Genomic DNA, 11,917 nt, shown 5'->3' with positions numbered 1-11,917 from the left:
ACCTGGATAGAACAATGAACAAGAGCATTCGTCAACGATTGCATGTATAAACAAACCAAACATCATTTATGATCAAAAACATTCATGATCACAATCACTGATAGACATGGAAGTTTTTGATCAAACATAATTTGGTGGAACTTATACCCGATCCAGAGCCCGACGGTTTGCGATTCATTCGCGTACGGTAGTTGTTACGCAACTTCACCCATTCTGCTCTGGCTTTTTCTGGATCCATTTCTAATATTTCACCAATTACTACCCACTCATCCATGTGAGCGCTTTTGTTTTTGTATTTTGGGTGGCTCTTTGACCATAAAATTGGTTGTGCCTCCACTGCGGCAACAAGTTGTCGAGCCAGCTCCGGGCTTATTTTACTCTGAAACAAAATAAAACACATTTGTATATCATCGACGAGGTTTTAACAACTATTAAAGAACGTAAACCACTTACCTGCTCTCCGATATTTTTACTTTCACTATCCATTTCTTTATTTTCACTGAATAACGAATAATCCACAAACCACAAATCAATTTTGCCACAAAAACAAATCCAATCGAAAAATCAAAACAATGATTGACAGCATGTAAGTAAACATAACGGACGGTTTTGAATCGAATGCGCAGATAACCGCGTGACCACATTAGGCGTACCATACCAAAAACTTGGTACGGTCGAGCTCCAGCTTACCAAAACCAAAAAAAAGCTTACGTTTGAACCATGCACAGATAGGCAACAGTATTTTACTTGGACGTCAAATGTTTACTTGCGGTTGAACGGTGATACAGAAGCAGTTGAACGATGCTTACCTGGGCTCGAAAACGGTGTATGAAACATGACAACTTTACTCCATGGATGAAAATAATGCGCTGCACCTGTCGTTCCAACCAGGCGTTAACAAACAAAAATACTCGTTCTCTTTTCATCGTTTTTCTTCTTTTATAATAAATGATACGATGTATTTGCTTAAAAATTTTCTACCCGCTCTGTTGGTCATAGTTCTTAATCCAACAACTATTTCGTTTTGAAAGGAGTTATGCAGCATTCAATACGTTGATAAAAATATTCTCATGTTTTCTAAGTCATAAAACAATGTGGTAAAACGAATCTTATTGTTTTTATTTGCCTGTAATATATGTACTATCTTGGTTGGTAAATGGTTTGGGATCCGGTGCAACATGAGGCCCCATATATCGATCTTTGATAGTGGCCATTCACCCCCCAAACAACTCCTACCCTACCTCCTAGTGGTGCCAACCGGGATGCGAGTAACCTTTGTGAAGATCAGGTAACCAACCCTGGTGGGAACTTGGGTCGTATGCTGACAGGGAAAGGGGGGCGTCTACAGGGTACGCTCTGTGGGCGCTTTGTGAGCGTCTGTTCACCAGTGGTGCGGCTCACCAATCTCCACGAGCGTCTGTTCTCCAATAGGAGCGGTTCGGAACAGCGTCTGATCTCCAGTGGAGCGGCTGAAGCTGAAATGCGGAACCTCGTCAGCTATACCCAAGGTGGCAATCCCATCACGAGGTGTAGGCTGCGCATCCCTAGTAAGGAGGCCAGCCGAATTAACTTATACTACGAACGAACAAATAATGCAAAATACGTATCGGAATAACGGATCCAGACCCACGCTACGAATAAAGGACAATGATTGGAAGCTTGGGACTTGGAATTGCAGATCTCTCAACTTCGACGGAGCTGATCGTCTTCTATATGACGCCATAAACCCTCTCGGTTTTTCTATTGTTGCGCTGCAGGAACTTTGCTGGAGAGGAAGTAGAGTGTGGAAGCCTCGGCAGTGTGCTGCCACCATTTACCAAAGTGGTGGCAGTACCAACGAGCTCGGTACTGGCTTTATAGTGATGGGTAGGATGCAGGAACGCATTATTGGATGGAGACCCATTAATGAGCGTATGAGTGTGCTGCGAGTTAAAGGGAGATTCCGCAACTATGCGCTCATCAACGTACACTGCCCTCATGAAGGTAGGCCCGATGATGAGAAGGATGCCTTTTATGCGTTAATGGAGCAGGCGTACGACAGCTGCTCGAGGCGTGACATCAAGCTCGTTATTGGGGATATGAACGCGCAAGTTGGCAGGGAAGAGTGTTTTAAAGCAACCATCGGGACTCACAGCCTGCATGCTTGCTCTAATAACAATGGTCATCGATGCATCAACTTTGCAGCCTCCCGCGGAATGGTTGTCCGCAGCACCTTCTTTCCTCGCAAGGATATCCACAAGGCTACCTGGAGATCACCGGACCTACGTACCTGCAACCAAATCGACCACGTGCTAATTGACGGCCGCTTTTTCTCGGACGTCACGAACATTCGCAGCTATCGGCAGCCTAATGTGAGTTCTGACCACTATCTACTCGGTGTCTGCATGCGATCAAAGCTAGCAATGATCTACAAACCCCGGGTCGCTAGAGCGCACCGCTTCAACATTGACCTGCTAAAGGATAATGAAGTGGCTGTGCGCTACGGTCAGACTCTAGAGGCGGCACTTCCATCAGAGGATGAGGCCTCTACTGCACCAATGGAGGAGGTATGGACTAAAATTCGCCATGCAGTGGAAAGTTCAGCTTCCAGCAGTCTGGGTGCTAGAACGAGGTCACGAACATCAGACTGGTTTGATGCGGAGTGTCAGCTGCTCGCTGACCAGAAGAACTTTGCCTGGGGTAGAATGCTCCAAGCTGGAACGAGAGCCAACGTGGAGCAGTATAGGGTTGCCAGGAATAGGCTGGTTTCGGTCTGCAGGAGGAAAAAGAGAGCGCAGGAGCATCGAACTGCTGAGGACCTTGAGCAGCTCCACCGGTCTGGTGACACCCGAAAGCTCTATGAGCTTGTTAACCGGGAACGTAGGTCTAGTGAGCCTGCCATAGACATGTGCCGGGATAGGGAGGGTGGATTGCTCACCAGCTCTGGCGAGGTGGTTGAAAGGTGGAGGCAGCACTTCGAGGAGCACCTAAATGGGGTTAACTTGAATAGGAGCATGGATGCGGAAGTACCACTTGGGGCACCTGGGCACGATGATGATTACCCGGTTCCATCCCTGTACGAAGTCGTGCAAGTGATGCGGAAGCTTAAAAGCAACCGAGCTGCGGGTGATGATCAGCTCTCTGGTGAGCTCTTCCAGCACGGAGGGGAGAGCCTAGCTCGAGTGCTTCATTTGGTGATCGGCAAAGTTTGGGAGATGGAAGAACTACCCCAGGACTGGATGACCGGTGTCGTTGTACCGGTCTTCAAAAAAGGGGATAGGTTGGACTGCGAGAACTACCGTGGCATTACCATACCAAATGCCGCCTATAAGATCTTCTCTCAACTTTTGCTCCACCGGTTGCTGCCCCTGGCCGAAAACTTTGTTGGGGAGTATCAAGCCGGCTTCATGGATGGACGCTCGACAACTGACCAGCTGTTTACGCTCCGGCAGATTTTACAAAAATGCCGTGAGTATAACTGCAGAACACATCACGTCTTCATTGACTTCAAGGCGGCCTATGACAGCATTGACCGGCAACAGCTGTGGATGCTGATGAAGGAGTTTCAGTTTCCGAACAAGCTGATCAGGCTGTGTAGGGCGACTATGGGCAATGTGATGTGTTCTGTAAGGGTCGGTGGTGTCGCGTCCGCTCAGTTTGCTTCCCAGAGAGGGCTGAGGCAAGGGGATAGCCTTTCATGTATCCTGTTCAACGTGGCCTTAGAAGGTGTGATAAGGCGAGTAGGCATCGACACGCGAGGTACCATCTTCTGGCGCTCAATTCAACTCCTGGGCTACGCGGACGACATTGACATTGTTGCGATCAACAAGAGGACGGTTGCGGAAACGTATGCTGGACTTAAGTCAGAAGCTCAGCGAGTTGGACTCCAGATCAACACGTCAAAGACAAAATACATGCAAGGATTAGGGTCTAGGGATAACACCCCAGATACCTTTCCCGGCATCACCTTGGATAACGACACTCTGGAGGAGGTGGACTCATTCGTATACCTTGGATCCCAAGTCACATGTGACTCGGACACATCCTTGGAAATTCGGAGGCGCATCCTCGCTGGAAATCGCACCTTCTGTAGTCTACGTAAGTGGCTGCGATCTGGTCGTGTCTCCAGGCGAACAAAATTGACGCTCTACCGGACTCTAATAAGGCCCGTTGTGCTCTACGGACATGAGACATGGACCTTACTGGAAGGCGATCTGCGCGCACTTGGCGTTTTTGAACGCAAGGTGCTACGTTCGATCTTCGGAGGGGTGCGGGACGCGGACGGCGCTTGGAGAAGGCGGTGGAATGATGAGCTGTACGAGCTGCTAGGTGATCCCCCAATTGGTGTCCTGGTAAAAATCGGGAGACTAAGATGGCTGGGACATATAGCGAGGAGGCCTGTTAGCTATCCAGCCAGGGAGGTCATCGAAAAGGACCCAACAGGCACGCGCAGGAGAGGGGCGCAGCGAGTACGATGGCTTGACCAGGTCGAGGCAGACTTGCGGAGGATCGGTGTTTCGAGTTGGAGATCTGCAGCACAGGACCGGGCGTTATGGCGCAACATTTTGTTCACGGCACGAGTCGACCGACGGCTCTAGTCCGTTATATATATATATATATATATATATGTACTATCTGTAACCGTAAACTGCTGGATTCAGTTTGAATACATAAGGTGAGCAGGACAAAGCATAGAGTTGGAGTGAGAGGTTTCGTGACTACACTTGCATCGCTCGATTCTGACAGAAAAATCGGTTTTTGACACTAGGAGCGTACCAGTTTTTTGGTATGGTACGCCTAATGTAGTCACGCGGTAAGATCTACTACTCGAAAAGCTTTATTCGGATTCTGGATCCAGTCTAATTCGAGCAGTCGAGCGAACGTTCGCTAGCGCACAGAAAAAGTCGAGCGAATTTTTTGGGCATTCTTCCCCTTCCATGTACGGGTAAAAAAAACAGACCAACTGTTATAAATATGGTATACAACGAATGCCACAAAAAGCTCGGGCCAAAAAATTCGGTCTACACGTTCGTTCGCTTACGTGTGGCTCCTCGGTAACACTTTGACGGCCGCACAATTCACGGTGTCACAACGCTTTGCGACCGGCGCGTTTGCACTAGTCCCTCCATATCTGGCCGCCCTGTTTGATCAAACTTTTTCAATCTTTATTAGAATTTACAAACGAACAGCAACGCGCCCTGTGGAATTTGTTTACTTTCAATTTGATATTTGTTTACATTCAGTAGTCTGTGGAGCGTGTCTGGTGACAGCGTTGACTGCACACCAAAATGATGTGATCGGATGCAAACTGAAACGGAGCCATTACATCTATAGATGTAGCCGGCCGTCAGAGTGTTAATCAATTGATAATCTTTCGGCATCTGGAACAGCTGTTGTGAATGCTGATGCTGAATGTGTGTAAACAATTAACTGACAATTAGTGACACGACGCCCACTCCTAGGTGGCTTGCCTTATCACACTGCAAAGAGTCACCATTATGCCAAACTGGATGCCAAAACCAAATTTTGACAGTCTGGTGACTTTGCCAGGTCACCATTGGTGACCAGTGTGATAATGCCATTATGGTGGCTCGCGCAGCCCTTTTATCCCCTTCGTGGTCTAAGCCCCATCGCTGCTGCATGGGCCGCTGCCGCTGTCACATTGACTGCTGGTGCAGCTGACAGCGACGGTATTGTGATAAATCTAATCGCAACATTTCCTTGGCCAGTGGCAAAACAAAGTGTTGCCACTCTACTGTCCGTCCTGCTGTCGGCTAGCAAAAAATAAACCTCGTAGTTCGATGTGTAGTGCTGCGTCTTTCGTGGCGGGCCACTGGCAGACACCGCTATCCGTCGCTACGGCCGCTTGTACCTGGTCATCGCAGGCCACGATGGTCTTCACGTCCTTCGGCCAGCATCGCACTTGTCATCACGATCTCACAGATGATGATGATGAGATTTTTGTTTTGCAAATTTAAATGTAAATAAAAAAATGGAACAACATACCTTTGAGACACGCGCGCGTAAAAGTGGAAATTTGAAGTTGATCTTTCTGTAGGAACTGCATCAGTCGCTCTTGTGCAATCACGTGGCAGGCGCCTCGAATTCATCCATTGATGATTTTTTCGACGTGACCAACTGTCTCACGGAAAGGGTTTGCTTAATTTGCCAATCCTGGAAATTGGCAACTCCCCTCCATATGTTGGACAAGGGAGATACCGGCTACACGAATAGGAGAAAGCATTTTTTGGCCGCGCACTCCGGAGAGTGGTTTCACGATTTCTATCTTTTGGAAGTTGTGCTAACCGCTGTACGCAAGGAAAAGAAAGCTGACTGGTCCTTTTCGTGAAGGGTCACTTTGATCCCACTACTTCGTGATTTGCTTTAAATTTTGAAACAAATATCTTTTGATAACTCCGCCATTCTCAAACCTGTGTTGGGGTAAGAGGTGGGACTCATCATCATCTGATTTTTTGGGTACAAGGAGAACTGTAGAATTATAAGAAGAGACGGAGTTCTCGATTATGTCTTTTTTTAACATCTTATCAACTTGTCGTTTGATTTCCTCCGATTGGGAATGAATCTGCTTATTATTTGGAATGTAACATGGTGATTTATTCTTCAACTGTATTGACTGTGTATAAAAATTGTTTGTTGTGATTAGATCCTCGTTTACGTAAAAAATGTCGGTATAATTTCCTATTAGTTCTCCTCCTTTTGAATGTATTTTGGAATGTTTTGTGTATCTACTTTATTTAAAATTGTGCTTGTTCTTAGAATGTTATCAGATTCATTGGATTTTCTGCATGCAACGTTATAATTCCTCACCAAATCTATTTGTGGCTTAAACGATCTATTACTGATGAAGATATCTTCTTCGGTTGTATTTATAAACCGCACGAATTGTTTTTCTTTATGTGAGAAACAACCTTTCCTCGTTGTTCGGACTCCGTGTCCCGTTACCGTTCGACACTACTTTCCCGTTCGGATACTTTCTCAAATCGACTGTGCTCCTTAGTCGCTCGTTTAAGACTAACTTTATTTCTATTCTACAACTATATCTAATCCTAATTTTTCCCTGCGGCCCATAGTATGTGTAACACCGTCCTCCCGTGTCTCATACACTTACGTAGTCGTACTTAATTCTTTACACTTAGATATTATCGAGTTGCCACAAAATATTCCAGGTCTGATTTCTTCTGCAAAGACTACGCAGTCTTTCTTTATGTTTGGCAGTTTTACCTCTCGTATTATCTCGCTTCTTACTGGTAGGATGAAACCCTCGCTTATATTGTGTTCTATAGCATGACAGATTGTTACCCCATTGAAATTAAAATTAAGAAGCCAATGCCCATAATCCATAACACATTTATATTTTGCAAAAAAATCCCTTCCTAGTATACCATCTGCTCTGATATCTATTTCTTTTGGAATTATGTGAAATATGTGATTAATGGCTTCATTTCCAAATTGTAAGGTGGTGTTTGCGGTAGCTAAGGTGTGAATTGAATGAGTAGTGATACCTGTTAAATTTATTTTATTTTGGGAATGTAATTGGTGGTTTTGTTTTATTTTATTAATTTTGAATAAAAACACGTCTGCGCCAGTGTCTATAATGAGGTCGCTAAACTCATCTGTGGCCATTGCTACTCTAATTTTAATAAAATTATTTGCATTTAAATTCAATGCTAAGAATGGGAATCTGTAGGGTGCAGGTTGTTCTCTAAAAAAAGACGCGTTTTCAATAGCTGCAGCCGAATTTGATGTTTCGTTATTGGCTTGTGTTGTATAAACTCTATTATGGTTTGTATTTTGGTTTTGTTGCGCGGATCTATTATTGTTATTATGATAGTATTGATTTGAGTATCTATTATTTTGTTGTCTGTAAGACCTACCAGTTCCTCGATATTGTGGTTTACCATTGGGGGTTGTAGTATATTGGTTTGGATTTTTATTGAAGAAGAAACGATTTTGTGGGTGATTCCTTCTAAAAGAGAGGACTTGCGATGAACCGTTAACTCTTTCACTTTCTAAAACCTTTTCCGTAGCATCCGTAAATTGCCCATAGTGCCCTGCTTGTAAAATAATTCTTGTTTCCGTCAGTTTTACTCCTCACCAATGTTTCTACCCCCCGCTTGACTGCCATTTCATTTGCAATGTTACTTGGTATATTTTGCTTTAAGTACATACATTTTAGCTTTGTACTAAAAGCCTCTACCTCGTCACACAGTGATTTTGACTTTAACTCACCTATTATTTTGTCCGGATTTATTTTTTCCTCACAACGTGTTTTGACGTCGTTTATTAGAGTGTCAACATCCGTGATGTTGGGTGCTAGCCCTAGTTGTGCTTTTCCTGTCAATCGTGTTTTTAAAAATTGCACTAGAATATTTTTTGGATCCTTGGAGTAGAGTGTTTGTATCAATTTTGCTGATCCAATAAAATTATCAAGGCTTTCTGCTTTACCATCGTAGGGTTGGATCAATGAGGAAGCAACTTTGATATCAAAGTCCTTCATTTTTTCCTTCACTTGTTCAATGCAATACAAACATTTGCTAAAGTCTTGAACTTAAAATGTATCCTGTTTTTTAGATGGATATCTAAGTATGACTTTATAGTATTAAAACAGGTGTTCGTGGAAAGTTCTAGATCTGCAAGTGCATTGGTGTTCTCTGATTAAGCAATGAGATTTTGAACATTTAGGAATAATTCGTTGGCTGTGGAGTTATAATTGTCAAGCAAGCATTTGCGAAATTTCCTCTCACCAGGTTTTAATTTTTTTTCAATTTCTTGTAATCGGTTTAGTTTCTGAGTTATTTTTGCGAGCATAAGGATTTTTGTAGACGTACCGGGGTCAATTGTAAAATTGTTAGTAAAACTGTTTTTGGAAGAATTATTATTATAATAGTTTTATTGTATATAATTTTTTTTTATATTACAACCATCGATGAAGTAATGCGGAAACCCCAGTTGAACAAATTACAATTTTTTATTCTCTACCTTTTCTCCTGCATTTTTCCCATGCGCGATTCACATTGTCAAGCTCCGTTGTCTCTGCAGGTAGTAGTTCCCCGCCGTCTCCTGACTATGTTCGTTCGTTGCTCTCGTTAGTAGCCACTTTACGTTACTCTCACTCACAAATGTCCTTTATCTGCCACTCAATGCATTGGGTCAACGTAGGGTATCGTAGGATCATCGTAGGGCACACACCGCACGTAGTACAAAACCAGTAATGGGCACGTATCTAAAATTCTCGTTCTTTGCCGCTTTGCGTTACTCTTGCACACTGATGTCTTTTATCTGCCACGCAATGCAATCTTGCGTTACTTTCATACACGGATGTCTTTTATCTGCCACTCGATGCATTCGGTTATCGTAGGGTCATCGTTGGACACACTTATTATGATTTATCAATTGATTTATTTTATTTTCTTTTACTTTACAAAAATATGAAAAAAAAACAGTAAATTGTTTTGTTTTTCTTAAATTATTATATGTTCCTCATGGTTAATTTTTTACGTGGCACGACATCCCCTAGTGGAGCAAGACCTCTCTCCGAAGAGAGTTACTATGATCGAAATACGGTAATATTATAGATCGATGGTTAGCCGTTCGTTATACCGTACTGTGCCAAGCTCGAGATTCGATCCCACACCTATGGCGTAGTGTTCCCTCGTGCTACCGCTGCGAAATGGGCTTCACCCAAGTTGAGTCAGAATCCAGTAATTCGTTAATAAAAATCTCTTTCAGTTTAAGAGTTTGTTTGTTTCTGAATTTGATTTTAGATTTATTTGTAGGTTTCAGTTTACAGTCTTTGCTCATTACGGGTTGACTACTTCAACCTGTGTACCCGTACAACAAAAAAGTAGTACAAAATAAAAAGTTGAATAACTTTCAATTCTGCGCCTATCCGCAGGTAAACTCTTCATGACTTAAAAGAATACATATCAGGCTATAATATCATGTCTTTGAACTTACGCAACTCCGCGCACTTTTTGTTTGGCAAGATGTCGAACTTCAAGTTATTTCATATTTTATCTGCAATTTGATACGTTTTATATAATAATAAAAATACAAGCTTTGCACAAAATTCTACATTTTTTATTTGGAGACAAATAAAATACCTTTCCAAAACAGACTTATTTGTAAAAATAGAACCAATATTGCAAGAGTTATAAATATGCAAAGTTGATTAATTTTTTTCAAATTTTTGGTCGATTTTTTCACAATTTTGGACTTCGACCTTTTGAATCTCAGAACTACCTGGACGCATCGGCTCAAGTTTTTGGCTAGCTCTTAGTTTGATCTTATAGTTTGAAGTAAAAATGGTTTGTAAACGTAATACGTAAGTTAGATTTCTGACTTCCATCCTGGCACTGTCACGGTCCATTTGTGCACTGTCACGGTCACCATGTAATGTTCTTCCAAATCTTTATTTTTCTCAGTTTACTGACGTCTTCGTATCGTAACGTTCGAACAAAAGTTTAGTACCTTTAGTTTAATTAGTTTATTTATTAGTAACCTCTTGGATCTTTCGTAACGCGCGTTTTGCTTCAGTTTCGATCGACGACTCGGTTTTCGTTTTGCTTGACTCGCGAATGATCCTTTATCCCTGCTTTCCCTGTCCTTTTATATCTACTCCTATCACGAACACTAGTATCTAATTATAATTCCTATAACTATAAATTCCTATCACTAACACTAGTATCTAACTACAGTTCCTATTACTATAAATTCCTATAACTATAAACTATACATTTGCTTAGTGCCTACATAAAGACGCTACACAAAGCTTAAGGAACAGAAATAGGAAAGGATTGGAAAAACTGAATGACTGAGCGTTTGAAGTGGACAGAGGAACGTCCTCTTGTGTTTGGTCATCTTGTTTTACGTTTAACTATAGATTTAAGAAACTTTTTATAGCCCGCGTGGCAAACATTGTAAATAAAATAAAATAAAAATAAACATAAAATAAAAAAACACAACAGAGTTTAACATGTAGGAGAAGGAATGGGGGTTGAGGGAACGGGAAAATGAAATGGTGGAACACTTATCAACACACAGGACTAGGAAGTTATCCGAACACCACTGTGCGAAGCGATCAAGAACATGTTGTAGTGGTACAGCGAAATTGATATCTTTCATTTCATGAAAAATTTTAATATCATCAGCAAAAAGCAAATGACAGCAGGAGGAGAATGAAGAACAAACATCATTGATAAACAATATGAATAGGAGTGGACTGGGCACACTACCTTGGGGAACACCCGACGAGCACAAATACTCATAGGAGAATTCCCCAAACACAGTAACACGGCAGCTTCGGTTCGAAAGATAGGAGTCAAACCAGGCCGTGATGGCCGGTGAGAAACCCAACTTCAAAAACTTAGCCAGCATGAGGCAACTTGTCGAAAGCTGCCTTGAAGTCAGTGTAGATAGCATCTGCTAGCAGGCCCGAATCAAGGCGACTAAGTGTATAGGAAAAGAACTCAGTGAGATTCGTGACCGTTGAGCGACCTGGCATAAAACCATGTTGTTCGGGGCTGATCCAAGCACTGATATCATACAACAAAGACGGGCGAATCACCGATTCAAAAACCTTACTGCATGGGGATAGCATCGAGATCCCACGGTAGTTCGAGATGGAAGACCTGTCACCTGTTTTGAAGACAGGTCTCAACCACGGCCGCTTCCATGCTGCTGGAAAAATACCAGTAGCAAGAGACAGTTGAAAGAGGTGTGCAAGGGGTCTCACGAGGGCATCCCTGCACCGAACAAGCATAGCAGCGGGAATTCCATTCGGACCCGGTGCAAATGACTGTTTAAGGTTCGCTAACACAAGACCAACCTGGTCCAGGCCAATCGGGAAAGCATCCACTGAAATCACATTAGTGGGTGTATATGATAAACCTGGCTCCAAACTACCCGGATCCAGGAT

At 43.0% G+C, this 11,917-nt stretch overlaps 1 protein-coding gene across 1 annotated transcript; it reads left to right on the top strand.

Annotated features, from left to right (window-relative positions):
* Positions 1-572: 572 nt before the first annotated feature.
* LOC131291223 (uncharacterized) lies at positions 573-10,722 on the top strand. The gene is made up of 5 exons (XM_058320408.1): positions 573-586; positions 1,249-1,529; positions 2,185-2,719; positions 2,864-4,077; positions 10,685-10,722. Exons 1-5 carry the CDS (start codon positions 573-575, stop codon positions 10,720-10,722), a joined length of 2,082 nt encoding a protein of 693 aa, XP_058176391.1.
* The last annotated feature ends 1,195 nt before the right edge of the window (positions 10,723-11,917 follow it).

The sequence above is a fragment of the Anopheles ziemanni genome, chromosome X, assembly GCF_943734765.1.
Source record: "Anopheles ziemanni chromosome X, idAnoZiCoDA_A2_x.2, whole genome shotgun sequence".
Taxonomy (NCBI): Eukaryota; Metazoa; Arthropoda; class Insecta; order Diptera; family Culicidae; genus Anopheles; species Anopheles ziemanni.
Note: the sequence above shows the minus strand (reverse complement) of the source record. Positions and strands in the feature narration are given on the sequence as shown.

Excerpts from the sequence above, each read along its gene's own strand:
- LOC131291223 (XM_058320408.1), top strand. Across the intron at positions 1,530-2,184 it reads TGGCAATCCCATCACGAGGT|CCTCCCGCGGAATGGTTGTC; the intron begins GTAGGCTGCGCA and ends TCAACTTTGCAG. Across the intron at positions 4,078-10,684 it reads TCGCACCTTCTGTAGTCTAC|TATCTAACTACAGTTCCTAT; the intron begins GTAAGTGGCTGC and ends CACTAACACTAG.